The sequence below is a fragment of the Pleurodeles waltl genome, chromosome 11, assembly GCF_031143425.1.
Source record: "Pleurodeles waltl isolate 20211129_DDA chromosome 11, aPleWal1.hap1.20221129, whole genome shotgun sequence".
Classification (NCBI taxonomy): domain Eukaryota; kingdom Metazoa; phylum Chordata; class Amphibia; order Caudata; family Salamandridae; genus Pleurodeles; species Pleurodeles waltl.
Window position 1 is genome coordinate 3139584 of NC_090450.1, and position 23951 is coordinate 3163534.

Below are 23951 nucleotides of genomic sequence, written 5' to 3' on the forward strand. Positions count from 1 at the left end.
AAGAACCAGAAGGGCTTTTGGTGATTCATTCACTGCCTTGAAACCAGCCAGATAAAGATTGTAGGCAAGAGTGTGAACCAAACAACATGGCCATCCAATATCAAGGAGTTATATCAGGTAAACAACTTCTAATTACCAAAGAACAACAGCCCCCCCCACATTTTCTCCTCTGTTATTTCATCACAGGTAAATAAACGCGTAGATGAGTAATCAGAGGTGCTACAAAGCACCATGGCCTGAGGGGCCTGCCAACTACCATTTACAAACCAGATTCAGAGTTTTGGTCAGAATTATTCTAAAAGTTACTCACTAATTTCAATCATTGCTTGGTGACTGAAGTTATATGAGAGTCATAGAAAGGGTCAATATTATAATCTATCATTTGAGAGCATTGCTGGATTTAGAAGGAACGTGTTTCTGGCAGACCTGGAAGATTGGGCATCTAAAGAAAAACAAATTATGTTGAATCAACAGACTCCAAAGCAAAGTCAAATACAACAGATTATTTAGTTAGCCTAACAATGTAAATTGACATGTCAACTTAAAAGGAACAATTACTTCATACATGCTTTTTTAGTTTCACAAAAGCATTTGATCATCATTGGATAGGAATTTGCTATGGAGATATACCCCAACCAACTTTCTTTTTGCCTTTCAAGTCCTGTATACCAATATGTGGGTACAATAATGCTGGGCAAGAACCATGTGCTCTCACCTAGAATACTGATGCAAAGAGGACTTAAGCAAAACTGCATTTTTGCCCCTACACTCTTTAATCTATTGATTTTCGACTTGAGCGTCCATCGGGACCAAGCTGAATCATTCCCCCAATCGCTCGGTAGACAGGGACTGACAATCCTTCAATATACTCAAGACGCTGTGCTTCTCTATTAAATGGGAATTGGCCTTCAGTGACTTTTAAATACACTGGATAAATACTTCAAGGAAAACCAAATGTCAGTCAATCTTGGAAAAACAAGTATCCTGACGTTTGGTAAAAAAGTGAAGAGGAACTGAGTATAGTACTTGAGGAGGGGCCGGAGGTTACAAAGAGCAATAAATACAAATATCTGGGTGTTCGGCTACAAGATTCTAACTCACACATTCTTCAGCTCAATATATTTAAATCCAAATTGGAGTGTTTGATTTTTGCAATTCAAGTGCTCCTTCATAAGTGATCCAGTCTGTCTCTGACCCCAATATTATGAGTTATAAAACCAAATCTTATGTCAACAATATTGTGTGGAGCAGTTGCTTACATGGACAAACTTGGGTTCTTCAGTGTAACACAATGTAAAGTGAATAACCTTCTATTTAAGCCCCCAACCAAGCAACTCAAGCAGAGCTGAAGTTAGGCCTGATAGACTCGCCACTGGTACAAAGAGCATTGATGTTCAGACACCTATTCTCCCTGAAGGTAAGCAGAAACATCTAAGGCCTTCACTCTTACAAATAAGTCTTTGGGGGCCAACCACAATCATGAGTATTTGGGAGTCAGCAATGACCATGACCATACATGACCTGCAAGCTGAGTCTTTGTGGGAACATAATATATTGAATAAAAAGTAGCAAATCAAAGGGAGTTCTTTTCACAATGAGAAAGGAAAAGCCAGGAAATGCATGGATGTCGATCAATATGTATAAATGCCTCCAAACCTAGAGCTATCCCACAGGAAGCTTCAAAAGCTATTTTAAGATAAGATTATTACTACTGTGCTTAGGCCTGTTCACCTTTCATGAACTGTTGTATAAATGGGTGGGGAAGTCCTTTGAGGATTGTGATTGCTGCTAAAGGAATCAGTACCCCTTTGTATGACTTTCTTGTGATAGCAGAACATAAGAGGCCTCCTAAGAGGCTGCCCTTTCGAGAATGAACCACTACCAAAGCCTTCTATTTCTATTAAAAAAGACTCACCAATGAAGTAAAAGGCGCCTCCCGCCATACCTCTTCCAGTAACTAATTAAGTCACATATAATTGTGTCCCAGAAAGGGTGGAAGGAGTGGAAGCTGCTGTGATGAGGAGGACTAGTCGAAGGGTAAAAAAGATCACTGCTAAGTACTCTTCACCACAAGAGACCCAACTGTTTCTCCCCTGAACTCCAAGAATCCAAAGGTACATGCAGACTACTCGAGAGAAAGTGGAGAAGCAGTAAAAGCCCATCAGACCACAGAGCCTTCAAAGACGCCATCATACACACCACAAACTCATCGGAGCAGCTAGGAATTTAGTCATTCAGGAGAGAATCAACACTAACACACACAAGAGCAAGGAGCTCTTCACCATAGTGAAGGAATTCACACAATCTGGCACAGACTCCATCAACATCTTGCCCTCCCAGGACCTCTGCAATAACCTCACCACCTTCCTCCACTGAGAAAAACAAGATATCTACAAGGGATTTGGAAGCAAAGGTCCCCCCCAAACCCACCTGCACCACCACAGACTCCAGCCAACAACCTATCATGAACCACTCGACCCTCCTCACCCCCAAGGCAACCTGGAGCTCATGAACACCATCCACTCTGGGCCACCCTCCGACCCATTCACCCACCACATCTTTAATCGAGCCGGCACCACCATCGCACCCGAACTATGCCGCACCATCAACCGTTCCATTGAGACCACCAACTTCCCTGACACCTGGAAATACGCAAGGTAAATTCCCTACTGAAGAAGCCCTCCGCAACCCTAACGGATCTGAAAAACTGTAGGCCGATCTCAAAGCTCCTTTTCCAGCCTAGGTAATTGAGAAAGCGATCCCACCAACTTCATCGAGACCAACCACATCTGCGACCTCTCCCAGTAAGGATTCAGGAGCAACCACAGCACCAAAACCGCACTCCTAGTAGCCATGGATGACATCCGTTCTCTACTGAACTGCGGTGAGACAGCAGCCCTCATCCTCCTCAACTCTCAGCTGCCTTCAACACCGTCTCCCACACCACCTTATGCACCAGACAACACCATGCTGGAATCCGTGGCAAAGCCCCGGACTGGATCTGGTCCTTCCTCACTGGCCAACCTCAGAGAGTCTGACTCCCCCCCTTTACCTCGATGCTGACAGAAGCCAGATGTGGAGTGCCCCAGAGATCCTCTCTGAGCCCCACATTCTTCAACCTCTACATGACCCCGCTTGCCAAAATCATCAGACACCATGGGCTCAACATTGTCTCATATGCCAACAACACACAGCTCATTCTCTCCCTCACTGACACACCATCAACAGCCAAAGAGAACTTTCACAACGGAATAAAGGCAGTTGCCGACTGGATGAGAGACAGCTACCTCAAGGTCAACTTGGAGAACACAGGGATCCTCATCGTGGACTTCACCACCACTGCAAGGGCAAACTCTTGGTGGCCTATCGGCCTCGGAACTACCCAGTGTCCTACCGACCATGCACACAACCTTGGCATCATACTCGACTCGTCCCTTTCCATGACCTGCCAAGTCAACATCGTCTCATCTACATGCTTCCACACTCTCCGCCTACTCTGGAAGATCTTCAAAGGGATACCCATCGACGCAAGAAGGATAGTCACTCACGCACTAGTCAGCAGTAAACTCGACTACGACTAAGCTGTCTATGCTGGAATCGACAAAAAACTCCAAATTAGACATCAGAGATTACAGAACACCTTGGACAGATTGATTCTGCACATCCTCTACCACAGCCACATCTCTGCTCACCTGAGATACATACACTGGCTCCCTGTCGACAAGCACATCACTTTCAAGCTCCTGACACAGGCATACAAGGTCCTTCACAACATCGGACCTGCCTACCTCAACCACTGCCTCTCCTTATACACACACTACAGTGAACTCCGCTCTGCTCACTGGACCTCACCACCATCCCTAGGATCAGGAAGAACAGGGCCGGAGGAAGATCCTTCTCCTTCCTCGCCACTCAGACCTGGAACACAATACCGCTCCACCTCAGGCAGTCCTCTTTACTGGCTCAGTTCAGGAAGGACCTCAAGACCTGGCACTTCAAGTGACCTGTGCCCCCCAGCTAGTGCCTTGAGACTCCCAAGGTGAGAAGCCGTGCTTTAGAAACACTGAATGATTGATGTATCTATTCATGCCACCACGCAATAGATTTTTGCGTGAAGGGTGACTCTACAATAGTGACTGTCAGATTCATTAAAATCATGGGTAGAATTGAGAGGCGATTCAGTAGCAAAAACCGTATGGGTTATTCTCAACTTTGATCTGACAAGTAACTGCTGGAAGGACATTGAAAGTCCACAGTACTGTAATGCTTGGTGACTAACACAGATAGGAAACATACATGAATTGATCACAGATGAACATTTCTCTTACTCCATCTTAACACTAATAATATACTTCTGCCAGCATGAAGTTTTAGACAACACTATTTTAATGATTTGAAATGCAATGCTGTATTTCTGAGATGCCGAATGAATCTGCAAATGAGAAAATGTTGCTTTTAGACTTACTGTTTATCTATTTAATTTATTTATTTTAAATAATATGCAGAACATTTTATGGTTTTAATTAACTGTAACTGTAACAAATTGATACTATTATTACTAAGGTAAATAAGTTATTTACCTTGAATGACAGGCAGACTGCAGTTTGTCAAGCCTGAGCCAATCCCATAATTCCATACAGGTTGCTAATTCTGTATATTGTAGATGGGGACCCAATTTTGTTAGTGAATGACACCTAAACAACTTTCAAGGCATTCTCTTTCTGAGAGCCAGCACCCCCTTTCGATGTATTCTCTCTAGACAAAATTCACAACAATGTTAGTTCCAGGCAGGTCAGAATGGTGGAGTCCAACATCATGAAAACAAGAGACAACCAAGTGTTGGCTTCCTGCCTGCCCTTCCTTTCTTGAAGAACTCACTGCTTGCTTGCTGCTTGGGCTAAAAGCAAGGGACACGTTTAGGCTGGTCAACCCCTTGGAGTACTCGATGCTCCTAAAAGCTCAAATTGTTGGCAGGCGTCCTGTGAAACCGGCAAGGATAAGCCCTGAATCTGACCCCCTACTTGCAAATATCATCAATTCCACATCTTTCATTCCTCCTGGAGTGGACCGATAAACATGTCCCCATGCCAAATATTTTATCCAGATATGTTAATACACGTCATACAAAAGTCTCTCTTTTCCTTAAAAATCCCAATCATCATCCAAATACAATTCTCACCTAGAAACGAGAAGCTAGTCTTCTGTGGTTAGGTTATGTAAAAATGTGTAACAATCAAATCAAATGTTTGTTCATTGCTAAGGAACAACTGCTTACACAATGCTAATCTGGACTTCATCCAGGGTTGAGCATCAAAACACCTACTCTAAAAATCCTTGGACATTATCTATCCCCGTATTGGATAAGGGGAACTGCTGTTTGCCTATTTTATTTAATCTATTAATATTTTTCAACAGAGGTGATCACAGCAGGCAGACGTTTTGTGACAAGATCTTAAGTTAGTTCTCCTCCTTTCTTTCTAATCAACATCTCACAGTAATGACAGTCATCTCAGGGAAATCCTCGATGACTGGTTATGATCCTCAGGCTTTGAATATAGTCCATCTACTATACTGGAGCTGCTGAGCATGAGCTTTGAAGAACTGGGTGATTTGGGTCACCCAAGAGGAGATGACTCACAGTTGTTCTATCAATAATCTCCTCTCACTCTGTTCATGTCTTAAAAGCTAAAGGTTAAAGTGATGCCGTAGTTAGGTATGGTAATAAGAAATCAGTGCAGATTGAAAGAAAAAAGACATTAATTTAAAAAATAAAGGTTAAAGTGATTTTATAGTTAGGTATTGTAATATGGTCTTAGAGAACATTAAAAGAAAAACTTAAATTCATGAAAAGAACACAGGTTATATTGCCATTATAGTTTGGTATGGTAATAGGATCTTAGCTTACATTAAAGCTGTCACTATTCACAATGACTGAAATGAGGAAGAGGCCCTTTGTACACAATACCTCTTTCTTATTCATTTTCTTGAACACAAACATTGCACTACTCTGGCTCAGTTTAGGCATTGTAGAGAATTTGTGTCAAATATTATACAATTTCACATTTCATATGTGGGTTAAAATTAAGGTTTGCTTCACACTTATAGATGTTTTTGTTTTCTTCATTAGGAAATTAAAGATTTTCCACCAGAAATTAGTAGCAGAATGGAATCACAAAATGGAATAATCATACCAGGACCTAATGCAGGACAGGTAAGTTCTTAAATCAAAATTTTTAATACACAATGGACTTTAGTAGACCAGGCCCAAGGAAATCTGAACTTACAAGAAGTTCCAAATTTAGATATAAAATAAACAAACATTGGCAAAGCCAACAGGTCTGCCTTTCTTTGGTGTTGGCGAGAGATAACTTTTGGAGACCTTTATTTCCACTTACAGTGAGTTTTAAGGCAATCCTCTGCAGATGAATGGATGGTGCTTTTTAACTGTTCAATTTCACTTTTGTGCTTCAGATTCAATTGCTTTCCTCTCTTTTCTATTTATCACAACCAGAAGCATGTTGTCCTCCCAATGTTTTGGTGATGTGTCTGCCACTCCTGACATAAGATCCTTCTTCTTTGCAAATTAATGACATAACTATTTCCCCTGTCAATCTCTCTCCCTGCTCTTGCTCCCTCATCTCCCTGGCATCTTCTTGCTTCACCAGGTCCTTGTTTATTTATTTATTTTTACTTTTTAGTTGAGCACTACGCTAGTGGCTGTTGACCATCTTAAAATAGATTTCTGGCCATTCCAGAATTACCACCCATGTTCGATGGGCAGGTGCATGTATGGTGGTGTCTTTTACTAGGTTTTGCTTCATTTTAACAATCTTATGCAAAGATACCCATTGCAGAATCATTTACATTTAATGTAACAGTCCTCAAAATGCATTCAAATATGGTCACCTTGGATGTCCATTGCGACCACCAATTAATACTTTATTTTGCAAATATGTTCCAAGATGGCTGCTGCAGATGTGTGCATGTTTGTGGTAACTACCCAAGACAAAAATTGTGTGTGTGTGTGTATCCACGTCAGGTTGGTTTTTGCTGACATGGATTAAATTATGTTAATGTTTTTGGAGAAAACAAAGTGCAGTGGTTCAGTGGTTTATTTTCTTCGGATGTATACTTTGAGAAGGATTGGTCTACCTCTTACCACTGTCACTGGCCGTCTGAGTGCACAGTGTCTGAACGTTGACCTTTTATTTGTATATATATATATATATATATATATATATTTATATATATATATATATATGCAAAGCCAAAAGGTTTTATGGTCATTGCCTATGCTGTGGGCTTTCAGCTGTTAAAAGACACTTCTAACCCATCATCTCCTGCTCAGTCCAGCACTCTCTCCCAATTCCTCTTCTCCAAGATTTGTATTGTGTCTTTTACAACTGCATCACTTTTTGTCTCACCTTCCTCACCCTGCTCAGCACCCAGCATCCTTCATACAAGGCTCTGGGCCCTGAAACAACAAAAGTGGCCCCTTCTCATGTGATCTCATTCATAGCAGTGGCCAGACGTCTACCCTCATTCTTCCAGACTTCTCTGCAGTCTTCAAAGCATGTTACATCCCATTCTTATGTCTGCAGTAGTAGTTCTTTAACTTTTGACTTCTCAGGACCCCCAATGAACCTCTACTGGAAAACAGGGACACCAGCCCGCGCTATTTCTACTACTTACACCTCTACAAAATAAACAGAAATACAGAATAATCTATTGGTGAAAGAAATGATCAAATATTCAAATATTTGATTTAATTCCCAAATAAAAAAATACAAACATCGAACTTGAATTTTAAGGGGAAGTTTGTAGCTTTTAAAAATTTACTTTTATTTCTCAAAGATGAAGCAATATGCTATACGTCAGCATTTCACTTCTTCTATTTTGCTCCTAAATGCATGCTCTCTTTCTGTCGGCACTCACCAGTGCTTCAGTTGAGGCTGCCAGTCACCCATACTAGGTTCTGTTTACTAAAATTGTCCTGCTCCCATAAATGAACCTGTGGGTGCCACAGTCGTTTTTAGCATCCAGTTTCAAATTTGAATTTGTAGAGAGTTTTAAAAAGGTTTATTTTACATCTTGCATCTCTCTATGTCTATGTTTGTTACTAACCTTCTAATATTACTAGATTTTGTAAGCAGACGTGGCCCCCGTGAGTCGGTGTCACTGATCCCCAAAAGTCCATCAACTGCAGGTGAAGCACCACTCATATTCTTCAGTATTACTGGAACGTCACTTGTTTCTTCCTTTCTCAACTACAGTAGTTTCTTCTTTTGCTTCTATGTTTTCATTTTTGTTTCCTGGTGCTCCTCACTTCTCACCCCATATCCATCTCAAAAGATATTCTACACTCGTCAGTCCAGGGTCGTCTTTATTTCTTCCTCTATTTCACATTCTTCTTCTATCTCATACAGGCAATACTCAAATATTAATCCATTGCCTACTTGCAATCCCCTCCTCCTAGCTTCCAATTTCCAACCCGCTGACTGTCATCTCATCGGGTATCCATTCTCCCACAATGAATGCATCCAGAACAGAAATAATCTACTCTACTGCCATCTCTGCACCTGCCTTCCTTCAGGCCTCTCAAGGACCTATTGTGAATTCAAAAATAATGTAACAATAAATATTATTAAATGTTAATAACATTTATTGTTATATTATATTTAAATTCAGAATATGTTATAATTTATATAATAATAAGTATGTGCTGTTGTTTACATTTTAGCATTAGCTTACATGTATTTTAAATAATTTAATTTAATTTAGCACTATTTCCTATGGGTTTTTATTTTAAGTTGACACTGCCATTATTTTCTGTGGGAGGGTGATGCAGTACCAGAGGTTGGCCAGAGGTAGTGCTGGACTATCTTCAGAAGTGTAAGTTACTACAGGGAGCAAGTTTGCCCGCTTGTGTTCAGAATGGTTCTTTTGAATGAAGAGGTACCTTGTTGCACAAAAAGCCTGTTCTTAGAGCCATATTCCTGTTGTATGTGGACTGCAGAAAGCAGCACACATGCAAAGAGAAAGTAAAGAGGAGAATTAAAAGATATTTCAATTCACTATGCAAGACTCAGGTATGCACTCAATTTTAGTAAATATAGGTTTGCATCAAAATACATGAGTTGATGCACGGGAACACGCATGCCCCACCCATGTAACGGCTACCTGATGCAAGGTTAAGCCAGGCATCATGAATTAACAAAGCCGCACAAACCTAAACCAATCGGGCTCCGCATAGTTTTGCAAACTGTGAAATAGATTTTGCATTGGGCCTGCACTAAAAAAGTGGTGCAAAATCGATGTAAAATCTTAATAAGTCCAAACCTCTATGTTTAGCTCAAGATACACAAACAAATTTACCCCGACCTGTTAAACTGTGTCCCGGATCCAAAATTCAGCTGAAAATCTTTTCAGTTACCAGCAGCACAGAATTTGACATCATAGTGAAAATATTCTGCAGCACACATAGAAAAAGGAAAATGCCTTTCAGGATTGTTTTTGTGCTAGGAGGTGCCCCTTCTGGTGCAAAAACAATCCTGGCGAGAAGGCAGGCACCCTGGCACCATGATGCAAGGGTGCCTGCATTGGTGCTAGGAAGCCACAAGTGCACCAGTTCTAGTAAAGAACAGGAATGCACCATAGAATGTTAAATAAAGCACATCCCTGCCCTTTCCCTTTCATGCAGCACCGCTTAGCAAGGTGGCTTCCTGCGCTGCATGAAAGACTGAGAAACATGCCCCTCGCTGTGGAACACTTCACAACGACAGGAAGCAGGGTCTTCAAGTGTGCAGCCTAGTGGCAATGCCGAGGGTTTAAAATACCTGCCATTAGGACATATGTCTCAGGGCATCCTCCGTGGTGGCATAGAATGTAAATGTTGCCAGGAACTGACTGCCCGCAAATGTGTCGGCTGTGACTTTCATCTGCCTATGTATGTGCACATTGTCTGTCCATTTTCTTTCTGTCACTCACAGCCATGTCTAGAGGACAGAACCAAGTGAGGGATGTGCTTGGAAAGTCTGAAAGACTTTCATTGAGATGCAGGGCTATTGTCTCCACCCTGCCTGGACAGCCCCTCTACCATGCTAAGGAGAGTAGACATGTGGCTGCTGAGATGGAAACCCTCTTTGGCACACATTTCTAGCACCGGCAGACTTTCCACAGAAGATCCCTGGCCCTGCCACGGAGGAGGCTGCCACTTTAGTGAAGGAGCCCCCATCACTACGGCAGAGCCCTACAATACATCATACTGTTTCCCAAAAGGGGTGAGCAAAAGCAGCCCAGCTGCCAGAGCTTTATTTGTGATAGATTGGGTGCAGGTGCCCAAAACTGCTCAGAAAACTACGATCAAACCTTGTAAAAATCAGTGCGGCGAATACCAGAGCTGCAAGTCTCAAACTGACCTTATGGCTTTTCCATTTGTATACACTACTTTGTGGCAGCTGATAACTGCGGAAATCATGCTTTAAGTGAATTGGGCTAACTTGGAGATTGTCCTCCATCTTGAACATGATGTTCTACACCGCATAATTAAACTTCGTTTTCTCAGTCTCTGCTAGAACACAAAAGTTTGGTTCCACATAGCAGATGAAAGACTTTGTTGAGTGTTCTGAACAGAGTGTAATTGTCACAAGGTTGAGTTTAGCAGTTCCATAATGAACAGCATTATTTGTAACCATCATGCCTCCATATACCTGACGACGTGAAAACAGGATCCAATGTACCCTAATAGTCCTGGAATATATTGCAAATGTTTCTCTTTTCTTGCTATCTCTTGGCTAGGAGTAGGAGAACCATAGCTAATGAATGTAGGAACCTTTTGTCTGAAATCCTACACAAGAGTGCGCTCTAAAGGAGACGTCTCTCTCCCATTCTTAGAATGTAAATCTCTATGGCTCTTATCGCTGTCTCTTAGCTCTCCTGAGTTTCTGATTTTCTGTCAAATTAAACTTAACACTTTGACAGAATCTTTATTTGACTACATGCAACATGTGCCTTTGTACTTTGAATATTTTGTAAGTAAACCGTTGTGTCTGCCCTTTTTGAGACTCGATTGTGGTTGAATGACGAGGCACTATTGAGGTTTTGTTCACAAGAGAGATGGTCATCTGGGAGCACCAAAGTCTGTTCTGGAACTAACCCACTATCAGTCCTGGGAGACCAGTGCGCCCAGGATTGAAGATGATTGTGTGGGTTTGTGTGCGACAGACGCACTGCCAGTCCCCCCAACACCTTATATCATTTCTGCGTTCTCCCTTGGTGACACATTTTCAACTTTCTCTGCCTCTTATGTCCATGTTTCTATGTCTTTCCATATCTTGGTCTGAACAATAAGTGGTGGTCCCCAAATATGAGTACCGAATGGCCCCATGCACCCATCTGCAAACACCGGCTCAAATTAAGCACTGCCCGCTGCACACTAGCACAAGGTCTCCTTAGGACAACTAGTTGTCTGTGGTATATACCTTGCTGATGGTTTACATCATAACGCCTCATGCTGCATAACATGAAAAGATGTGGCAACTCTTCGGTAATGACAAGTTTTACATGAAGGAGCTCACACTCACAGTGCAAACCTGTACAGTATGTACCACTGGCACAAATTACACATTACCCATCTCCCTGGAACCCACACCTCTTATAAGTGAGACATCACCTTCCCTACACACCTCCTCGGTGTGGGAAAAAGGTAAAGCACATCTTCGGGAGATCATGACAGGCTGAACTCTCTGCTTCCTGTCACTGAAGGATCCCTAGCACCGTCGCACCTCTGCCCCGCCTGTGCCAGACTTTTAGGATAACTCAGATACATTTCTGTTGCACTCAGTGGGAATCATTTACATAGTTTATGTTTATCCTGAGAATCTGTCATTGGTCTAACCCTGTGTGAATCTACACTGGAGACATCTACTCTTGCCCACTGCTCTCCTGGATCAATGGATCATACCTGATCCAACTAGGTTGGTCCTTCTCTCCCTAGGATCAGGACTTCCCCTGCAGGCACCTGCTCCCACCTGCTGACCTGTTTGTTTCTGTCCCTAGGACTCAGTGAAAGGAGTCACCATATTGCACCAGTTCCCATTTTCCTCCACCCTGATGAGGATGTCAGTCGTGGCTCAGGTCATCGGAGGAGATGAGAGATTTGTTTTTATGAAAGGATCTCCTGAGACGGTGGCCGGTTTTTGTAAACCAGGCACAGGTAAGACAGTGCATTCTGGGAAGTGTAGTTTTTTTTGGATCAAATGGGACTCTCTTTATAAATATATATATATTGATGTTTGCACATATGTTTTATAACGCAGTTTCCCATTATGTTAGAAATGGTTTCGTTTGCTTCTTTCACAAATGGAGTTAATCAGCAGTGGGAGAATAAATAGAGTTTCCAGTTCACAGGAAGTTTGTTCCAAAACAACTGGAAGTCACTTTTCTGTCACTACGGCCTACATGTTAAAAAAGTGACCATGATGTAAGGGGTCCTTTTTATGAAATTTGAGCAGCATCACTGTCTGGAATGAACACAGTTGTAATCACATCAATCTCTTGTTTGGTCCCCTGGAAGCAATCATGGTGCTGGCTCAGATGAGAACACCCAGCTCTCTGTACAGATGAAGTACCTGAGAGAGGAAGTTATCAGCTGCATTTTCTAATGAGAGAGAGAGATAGATAGATAGATAGATAGATAGATAGATAGATAGATAGATAGATAGATAGATAGATAGATATGGTTATCTGTTATTTCTTATGTATTTGGATGTATTTGATACTATAATGATGTATTGAATCATGCCAGCTAATAATTTATAAAAATGCTTTTCATCAGTCCTGACAGAAAGCTGCTTTATTAAAGGTTGAAGTCTTGCCTAACAATTAAAAGTGTGACCTAGGAAAACATTTCATTGAAAAAGACAGTGCCATCTGCATTGCTTGAGTGGGTTTGCAGTGTGCGGGCATAGCACCTGTCTGCCAGGGCTTGTGGAACCTCTTGGATAAGTGCCATCCCAAACCCTGTGCCATTGGCAGTTTGTGCATCTTTGGAACCCTAGGAAGTCCCTCTTTTACTTAAGTATGATGAATAATTTCACATCTGTAGAGTGCGATCAGTCACCCCACTTTTGAGCACATTTAATCACTTACGGTATACATATATTGCTTATAGAAAGCAATCATTTGCACTGGGCATTTTTAATTCAGTTTGTCATCAGAGGAAGCCTGAACCTAAGATGGCACCTGCTACGTTTTCTCTTTAACATTCGAACAGCCTGCCCGCAAGATGGATGCCACAAAATCTCGGAATATGAGCATCAAAAGCTGCAGCCTTGTGAGACATTAGAGTGGCCATCTTGGGGTCGCAGGGCAACCAAATATCTAAGACAAAAGCCACCCACAGCCAGCATCATTCCCTATTGCTCCCATTCTCCGTGGTCCATCCTCGCCATCACCTTAAAGTTAGTGGTGACTTCTCCAGGTGAAAACTGTTGGATGACCCTATTTGCCAATTAAAGTTGCGAGGATGAAGCAGATGTGATGCTCGTGATGACATTGCTCAATGAGCTACAACTTTAGCCTTGCATGGGTGCAATCTCTACTGTGCCTCACGCAGCCTGAATTTTGGCCCAGTAAAAGCAGCCCCTAGGAGGTTGCCTCCTTCATATTTAGTATTTTTAATTGGTTTATGGGATCATCATATGGTTTTTCAGTTGGGGAATTCACCATTAAGGTGTAAACTTTAAAGACTCCTTGTTCCAATGCCCAGATCCTCAGTCACAATTTCTAAGGAGACCTACATCTCCATCTCTTACTTGGGGTTGGTCATGTCAAGCCTCCTGATGATGATCCGGTCATTACTTAAGGGTTTGAAACGTTGACTTTAGTGGCAAACTGTGGCATAACAATAGCCCCCATAGCCACCTGCAGTGCAGGGGGCCCTGACCTTCACATGCCCCCCGGCACTATGAACAGGCAGCAGGCCCCTGGTCTTGGAGCTTGGGACTTGGTTTGGAGTGTGGGGAGCCTCTACGTATGTTTTAGGGGGCCCTCAAGTCTTGTTACACCACTGCTTGTGGACCCTATTCTCATTGTTTATGAATTTTCAACGGGCTGTGCTGTACTTGTTTTTAGATGTGCACGTTGATCATTACTGTCACTCATGCGTCTGACCTATAAGAGAGTAACAAATTCCGAGGTGACTTGCAATATTATTACCGTGTACAGCAGAGGGTACTTTATTTCATACAATACATTGTCACACCATCACATTTCCCACAAACTATTTAAAACCCAGCTGTGTAGCTCTTTCATATGACAGAGCGAGCTTGTTTGAAAACATGAAGAATACAAATAAAGCTTATGCTGTAAAATGAAACCCATCAAAAACCTGTCAGATATTTGTTTCAAACAGATATTAGAAACCCAAATAGGCGGTGCACCACCAGACAAGAAAACCATTGGATGCAGTAAGAAGACAATCCAGTACTCCAGAAGTAAAGATTAAATACATCTTCCTTTTAATTCTTTTCAAGTCCAATATTTGGTATTCGCACAGTTCTGTAAATGCGGCATATGGTACAGAAAATAGACAGCCAACGCGTTTCGCCCACCAAAGGGGCTTCTTCAGAGCACAATGGTATCCAGTCGGTCACAATAATCGAAAAGGTCCTTCACTCATTGGGACCGGCGTTTCACTTCCGGTGGACCCGCAATTACTACAACGGTCGCTCTGACAGCATTACTTACTACGAATTTAGCCCGAATTACACACCTGCCAGATTTCGGCATTTTATTTCTTGCTGCATTTGCGATTATTGTGACTAACTGGATACAATTGTGCCCTGAAGAAGCCCCTTTGGTGGACGAAACGCATTGGCTGTCTATTTTCTGTACCATATGCTGCATTTACAGAACTGTGCGAATACCAAATATTGGACTTGAAAAGAATTAAAAGGAAGATTTATTTCATCTTTACTACTGGAGTACTGGACTCTCTTCTTACTGTATCCAATGGTTTGCTTGTCTGGTGGTGCAACGCCTATTTGGGTTTATCTTACTGGGGCTAGTCCAGCCTCTGAGGCTCTCTATGCAGCAGGGGCCTTGGTGGAGTTGCATGCCTGTGCTAGTGCGTTACCTACAAGCGTGCTGCATGTTGTTTATCTGTTTGTTTAGATATTAGAAATAGTTTCATACAAGTCAGGTTTTTTTGTTTAGTTTTTTTAAAGCTAAAGTAGCTCAGAATGTGTAGAAGCATGAAGAAAGATTCTAGTTTTCCTCCATCTAAGTAGTGCAGAAGTACACATGTTCATTCTGCTTGCCACTGTGAGCCAGAAATTAGAGCAGAAAAATAAATGTTACGTGTTTGTTGCTTTAAACAGCTGCTTCAATTATACTCCCTGACCTGCCTTTCACCTTGGCTACTGGCTCTGGCAGCAGGCATTGTGACTTCAGAACTCGACTGTCATACTGTATACTAGTCAAGTTGTCTTTATAGCCAGCACCTCGGTGTGTCACAAGTCACCTACTTTAAAAAGAAATAGTGACTTGTGTTTATACGTGGATTTCAGAATCCCATATGTTATAAAGGCATTATGTTATGGTTATTCAGGGCAATTGTTATACAGAAAGGTGTATTTTATAGTGTGTGTGCTTTTAAATGAAAGAAAAACTACTGTGGATCGAGTGTGCTTTAGTTAATCATATTCTCAATGTGTTACCCATATACTGCCAAATATGGTGTCGAACAAGCTAAGAATATGGGGCTTGATCTACAGTTTGCCGGATGGGTCATAAACGTGAAGGATATCCCATTCACTGTATTACAATTTCCATCGGCTAGAATGGCATCGTAATACGGTGGACGGGATATCCATCACGTTTGTGACCGAGCAACCCCATCCGCCAAACCCAAAACCAGGCTCTTAGTCTTTCCTTCCATAGAAACACCTTGTCTGCAGATGGGATATTCCTTGATAAATTATGAGCACATTTTGAACAGTAAGTGCTGTTCTCAACAATGTAATTTTCAACAATTTGTTTATTTATTGTTCTGCTTCTGTGTTATTATGTTTTTTAATAGTGTGATGTCGTGATATGTTGTAGTGTTTGTTGTACCCCTACTGCAAAATGTCTGCTTGAATTTGCAGACATATTACAGCCACATATTACCACCACCACAAATCAACTTTCATTGTGTGGGAGTTGAAGATGGTTCTGTCAACACTGCCCAATTTAACTTTATGCACATTTTATAACACAGTGCACAACATGTTGCTGTCATCCGGCCACCTATGTGGCTTTATAAAGAAGGAATATCTTCTCACAAGATCTTTTAAATCCTAATAGTCATATTATAACCTTCATATCCATCTGCCCTTTCTCTGCATACGTTACATACTGTTTGCTAATATTGCAGTTTATAATCTAGTCCTTTCCACAAATCTCACACTAACACTTCATCCATTTTTTATTTAGTTCCTGCCAACTTTGCAACACAGCTTGAGCATTTCACCTTGCAAGGGTTCCGAGTCATTGGACTGGCCTTCAAAGAAATTGACACAAAGTGTGACGGTCCATGGAGCTTTCCAAGGTAAGCCATCACCTGTCTGTGGTGCCCTCAGGTCCTGCTTCACCTGCAGAACTCCTGTGTATCCCAGTGCTTTGAAATGATGGTTGGTCTAATCCAGGTGGAACCTATGCCCAGTGGATAGTGATGGCTGGTGCCACAGTTTGATAACAACAAGGAAGAACCCAGTTTTATTTAGAGAAGTAATGTCAAATCGTTTCCACCAAACCCTACACCAACTCAACAAACACACTTTTGGAGAAACACCCAGATTTTATCTGGAAATCTACTTTACTCCCCAAAAGGGGATGATTCACTGCTTCATTCCTGAAGGGAAAAACCTGCAAATTAATTTTACACAAATTATTTCTGGAAATCAAAACGAACATATCCAAAAGAAATGGGTGAGCAAATATAATTGTTTTAAGATGCACTTTTTAAAATTTTGAAACTCTAATGTTTAGTGGGTTTATTTGGTTATTTTTGTGTGAAATGTCCCATCATAATGTAAATCAGTCGACCAGGCATACATGTATGCATGCTATGTGAATCTGTAGAACTCAAGTTAGCCCCAAGTACAACACAGACTTCTCAGTGCAGAGGTGGTTCACAGAAGAGCATAGAACATAAGTGGGTCACACAAGCACATGGAATGTGAGTGTTTTAAACAACTGCAAAGGGCGTGTGAGAGTCACACAAGCGGTAGAGCATGAGTGGGCCACACAAGCACATAGAATGTGAGTTTGCCACATAAGTGCATAGAATGTGAGTGGGTCACATAAGAGCCTAGGGCATGAGTGGGTCACACAAACGCATACAGCATGGATGGGTCACACAAGTCAATAGATCATGAGTGGGTCACACAGGCATATAGAGCGTGGGTGGTTTAGACAAGTGTGAGTAATTCACAAATGCATAGACCATGATTGGGTCAAATAACTACATACAGCTTCAGTGGGCCACACAAACACATACAGCATGACTAGGTGACACATGTGCCTAGAGTGTGAGTGGGTCACACAAGTGCATAGTGCATAGAGCATGAGTCAGTCACACAACCACATACATTCTGAGTGGGTCACATGCAGGCCATAGAGTTTATGAGGTCACACAGGTGCATAGAGCATGAGGGATCCACACATGTGCAAAGAGCATTAGTGGGACTCACAGTCACATAGAACATGAGTGGACCACACAGGCACATAAAGCGGGAATGCGTCAGACAAGTGCATAGTGTGTGAGTGGGAGAAAAGCAAATAGAGCATTATTGGGACATACAATAGCAAAGATCATGAGTGAGTCATACAAACACATAAAGCACAAGTGGGTCACACAAGTGCATAGAGCATGTGTAGGTCCCACAAGTTCATAGAGCATGAGTGGATCAGCATGTGTGAGTCATACAAGCACATAGAGCATGAGTGGGTCACACAAGTAGACAGATTATGTGTGAGTCACACAAACACATAGAGCATGAGTGGACCACACAACTGCATAGAGCATGAGTGGATCAAACAAGTGCCTAGAGCATGTATGGGTCAAACAAGTCAATAGAGCATGAGTGGGCCACACAAGTGCATAGAGCATGAGGGAGTCACACAAGCGCCTAGAGCATGAGAGATTCACAAAAGTGTATTGAGAATGAGTGGGTCACACAAGCGAAAAGAGCATGAGTGGGTCACATAAGAGCATAGAGGCTGAGTGGGCCACACAAGTGCATAAAGCGTGAGTGGGTCATGCAAGCACGTAGAGCACGAGGGCATCACACAAGCACATAGAGCATGAGGGCATCACACAAGCACATAGAGCTAGAGTGGGTCACACAAGAACTTATAGCATGGGGGGGTCACGTACTCAAGTAAAGCAATACCAGGCCCAACATCTTCAAGGATCAGGAGTCTGGGTAGTATACCGTTGTAGTACTACAGCGGGGTTCTTGTTGAGGCCTAGGGTTCAGAGTGGTGGCTAATCATGCTCTGCCCATTATTTTACATGTGTTCCCCCAAACACCTGTGTTTTGGCAGGTTTTTTGCCACTCTAGTGAGGGCTCAGTAGGATCAGAAAGCTAGACGAATACAGGACTAATTCAAGAATGGCCCTAGCCCTGCAGACTCAAATGTTGTCACAAAGCTAGATGAATTGAGAACTTATTCAAGAATGGCCCCAGCCCTGCCGACTCAAACATGGTCACAAAGCTAGATGACTAGAGGACTAATTCAAGAATGGCCCAGCCCTCCAGACTCAAACCTGGTCACAAAGCTAGATGACTAGAGGACTAATTCAAGAATGGACCCAGCCCTGCAGACTCAAACCTGGTCAAAAAGCTGAGATTAAACTAATTCAAGAATGGCCCTAGCCCTGCAGACTCAAACATGGTCACAAAGCTAGATGACTAGAGGACTAATTCAATAATGGCCCCAGCCCTGCAGACTCAAACCTGGTCACAAAGCTGAGATGAAACTAATTCAATTATGGCCCTAGCCCTGCTGCCTTGAATGTGGTTACAAAGCTAGATGAATAGAGAACATATTCAAGAATGGCCCTAGCCCTGCAGACTCAAACATGGCCACAAAGCTAGATGACTAGAGGACTAATTCAAGAATGGCCCCAGCCCTCCAGACTCAAACCTGGTCACAAAGCTAGATGACTAGAGGACTAATTCAAAAATGGCCCCAGCACTGCAGACTCAAACCTGGTCACAAAGCCAGATGAAACTAATTCAAGAATGGCACTAGCTCTGCAGACTCAAACCTGGTCACAAAGCTAGATGAATAGACGACGAATTCAAGAATGTCCCTAGAATAGCAGAATCAAACGTGGTCACAATGAGGAATGGCCCTAGCCCTGCAGACTCAAACCTGGCCACACAGCTAGATAAAACTAATTCAAGAATGGCCATAGCCCTGCAGACTCAATCCTGGTCACAAAGCTAGATGAAACTAATTCAAGAATGGCCATAGCCCTGCAGACTCAAACATGGTCACAAAGCTAGATGACTAGAGGACTAATTCAAGAATGACCCCAGCCCTGCAGACTCAAACATTGTCACAAAGCTAGATGAAACTAATTCAAGAATGGCCATAGACCTGCAGACTCAAACCTGGTCACAAAGCTAGATGAAACTAATTCAAGAATGGCCATAGCCCTGCAGACTCAAACCTGGTCACAAAGCTAGATGAAACTAATTCAAGAATGGCTATAGCCCTGCAGACTCAAACCTGGTCACAAAGCTAGATGAAACTAATTCAAGAATGGCCATAGCCCTGCAGACTCAAACGTGGTCACAAAGCTAGATGACTAGAGGACTAATTCAAGAATGGCCATAGCCCTGCAGACTCAAACCTGGTCACAAAGCTAGAGAAAACTAATTCAAGAATGGTCCTAGCCCTGCAGACTCAAACGTGGTCACAAAGCTAGATGAATAGAGAACTAATACAAGAATGGCCATAGCCCTGCAAACTCAAACGTGGTCACAAAGCTAGATGACTAGAGGACTAATTCAAGAATGGCCATAGCCCTGCAGACTCAAACCTGGTCACAAAGCTAGATACAACTAATTCAAGAATGGTCCTAGCCCTGCAGACTCAAACATGGTCACAAAGATAGATGAAACTAATTCAAGAATGGTCCTAGCCCTGCAGACTCAAACGTGGTCACAAAGCTAGATGAAACTAATTCAATAATGGCCATAGTCCTGTAGACTCAAATCTGGTCACAAAGCTAGATGAATAGACGACTAATCCAAAAATGGCCTGAGCCCTGCAGACTCAAACCTGGTCATAAAGCTAAATGAATAGAGAACTAATTCAAGAATGACCCCAGCCCTGCAGACTCACACCTGGTTCACCCGAGTTACTGCAATCCAAGCCCCACATTGCTCCCAATCATAATTCCCGGCACCTGTGACACACCCACACACATCAGTGTGTTTTTTTTGGCTACTTCTGTTAGCTACCAAGGTCATTTACTGAACCATCTGCATGAAAATTCAACAGAATAAGTAAACAAAGAATACTAGCACGTAAACATCCCTATAACTAGAACTCAATATGCACAAAACATATAGAAAATGCAGCCATGCTCATTAAAAGCTGAGCCGACTTTCTAAGAGAACTAATGCACATTTTGTTTCACTGAAAGACGCACAGGGTACAATTTTATAAGGTATCTTTTTAGTGCAAAAAAAATCAGGCTCCAGGATCATCACTGAAATTAACTATTTCAAGACAATCCTCAGTTCACCCCAATCAGGATTCAAGTAGGGGTGATGGTTGGTGGCTGAGCTCAAGAGCAAATGTGCAAATGTGCCTGGTGACATAATGAACAAAGCTCCGATTAGATGCTTTTTACAATTTACTAAACCAGTTTTATGAATGAACAACTTGTTTGGTGCTCCTAAAATGGATTTAGAGATTGACACAAAGTGGCTAATTGGAAGGGGCATGTTGTAGGCACCCAGAGGAAATTGAAGCATTAGTTGAGGGGGGAGAGCATCTACTTCAAATACCTATCACAGTCCTTGTCAGAGTGAACCTGATACATCAGTAAATAAACCTGTGCTTAACCCTGGGTAGCTTAGCACAAAGCAGTCAGGCTTAACCTAAAGGTAATGTGTAAAGTATTTATGTAGCACACAAACAGTAATAAAGTGACACGCCCTTACCCCCCAAAAAATCCACACCAATTTCGAAAAATAGAGCAAGTGTTTATAAATAAAATAAGAGTGGCTTTCCTGCGACCTGTTTTAAATGGCTACTTTAGTGGATGGCACAATGAGTGATACAGGCCCATGAGTGACATTTACGTTATAGGCCCTGTGTACATGTAGTACAACATACTAGGGATCACAAGTAAATGAAATGCGCACAGTGGGTGTTAGTCAATTCTACCATGTTTGAAAGGTAGGGCAGAAGCGCTTTGCCTTTGGTTCGCAGGAGTAAAGTGTGCAGAGTCCCATAGCCAACTACACAAGTTCAGTTAAAGAAGGCAAACATTGAGGGGGGTGGCATTCAATTTACTGTAACAACAGTAGTGTTGGCATTGCAAGGCAGCACCATTGCCTTCACATCTCCTGGCATAGCTAAAGTTAAAACATCTCCACTTGGCAGAGATTCTTTATAACAGAGCTTCCCCCTGGCACTGACTCAAAATGAGTTAACTTCCTGGCACAGCGTGTGCATTGTCAACCCTGAACCTAGAGCTTTAATTGTGTTGGCAAGCGCTCTCTTTTTTTGGCAGAGCCTCAACCACAGAGTTGCTCTTCTAGCACTGAGCATAAGCACGTACCATGGCAGTCTGCCATCATGGCTGTGTGACCCACCTCTTTATCATTACAGAATGGGACATCATCCTCGATGGTCAGGCCCAAATATTTATAATCTCCTCTGTGGCACAACACCTGACAATGCCACTTGAGCTCCTGGCACACCATCACTGTAGTTACCAAAAATTCCCCCTGACAGAGCATCAGTGTTGGCATTGCTTGACTTGCAAAATAAGGCATTAGCTATGATATGACTTGGGCACATTGTATGGATGTTTTGTGCTCATTGTTTGTGAACACTTTTTGATTAGGTGATATTGGATTTGGATTTCTAATGTGAGGTTCATTGGGAGTCCATTTTATGGGGAGTTTAAACTGAATGCTTAGGTACACCGCAGTGACTTTGTTATCATTACAGCTGGGTATTCTATTCCTGCTGCAGACTGGGGCATCGTACTCCATAGCACAACCCTAATATGATATGATTACATGTTGATTCTACAGGCACCATTGTGGGCACAGCACAGTTATGGAAGTCAGTTATTGCATGTTTCAGTCAATCATTGTTTATAAACAGCTATCGAGTAGCAATCCCTGCCTATTTCACCTCTTTATTTGGGCATGTGTACTTCAAAAATGTGAAAATGGCTCTAGTGGGAATCTCAAACCCCACAACAATTGTGACTCTAAGTAGCAAACATGTGAATACAAAGGGACTGGGTGAGTGTACCAGTTAATACAACAAGTGAGAACTGCTCTGGTTTGAGCGTATTGGAACCAGAAAGCAATGGGACTGTGACTGACAACTTTAACGCAAGGGTGAGACGCATTCGCTGTTCCTACTCTAGCGTCACACTCTTCCGATGATAGAGACTCTTAGATTAGAACAGTGCTCCAAAGTGACCAAAGTGCAATCAATAAATGCATATTACTAACACTACATTTACTACTGCTGCTGCTATTACTAACAATATTAAAAATATGCTATCAGTACCAAGGGGGTCATTATGAACATGGCGGTGTTTACTGCCGTGTTCATGCTGGCAGTAATTTCACTGACCGCCAGCCCCCCTGGGACTCCGACGGCCGCAAAATGAGCATTCTGCTTGGCCGGCACGCCTGCCGGCACTGCAGAATGCATGGCCGGGACATTGCCAGTGGCTCCACATGGAGCCTCCGCCAATGCCTCTGTGCAGCGGGTGCAGCTGCACCCATCGTGCAGATCACTGCCCGTAAATCGGGCAGTGACCTGCGCGAAGGGGCACTGCACAGGTGCCCCTGCTCTGCCCATGCCAAGTGCATGGGCAGTGCAGGGGCCCCCAGGGGGGGCCCGGAGCACCCCTTCCACTAGCCTTTCTCTGGCAGTGGGGACCCACCAGGGAAAGGCTGGTGGCAGAAGGAATCATTATCCGAGGGGCAGCAGCGCCGCCCTGTCGGATAATGATTCCCTACACCGGCAGGGTGTCTGTCGGCGGCAGCCTGGCAGTGGAGGAGGACCGCCTTTGGCGGCCCTCCCTGTGTTGATTATATGGCGGTTCAAACTGCCATGCCGGTGGCGGTCTTTTCTGCCGTCGCCGGCATGGCGGTCTGAACCGCCATGAACATAATGAGGGCCCAAATCCACTAATTATACTAATATTATCAGTATCAGTATTACTAATACAAATGCTGTACTACTATTAAGAATGTAACAACTACCACTGCTACTACTACTAATCAATATATACCATCAATACCAAATGTACTACTACTACTTTTACTAATTATAGTATCAGTAACAATAGTAATGCAAATGCAGTTACTACTACTACCAAATATTATAACTGTACAATCAACACTAATTCTACTAGTAGTAATTAATATCTACTACTATTACAACTACTACTACTTCTACTACTAATAATAATAATACAAATGCTTTGCTGCTCCTACTACTAATAAAGTAAACAAATAGTACGACCACTGCTACTACTACTAACAATACTAATAACTGTACAATCAACACTAGTTCTACCACTAGTACTAAATATCTACTACTATTACCACTACTACTACTTCTACTACTACTAATGATAATAATACAAAAGCTGTTGCTGCTACTACTACTACTACTAAAATAAA

General features: G+C 42.5%; 1 protein-coding gene across 2 annotated transcripts in view; it reads left to right on the forward strand.

The window, feature by feature from the left end:
• Positions 1-23951, forward strand: part of LOC138265204 (probable cation-transporting ATPase 13A4) — a 229913-nt gene that overhangs the window by 109397 nt on the left and 96565 nt on the right. For both annotated transcript variants that reach the window (XM_069212751.1, XM_069212752.1), the window contains exons 15-17: positions 6128-6211; positions 12058-12214; positions 16477-16591. In XM_069212751.1, the coding sequence (XP_069068852.1) occupies positions 6128-6211; positions 12058-12214; positions 16477-16591 (356 nt within the window). The remainder of the gene's footprint in view (positions 1-6127; positions 6212-12057; positions 12215-16476; positions 16592-23951) is intronic.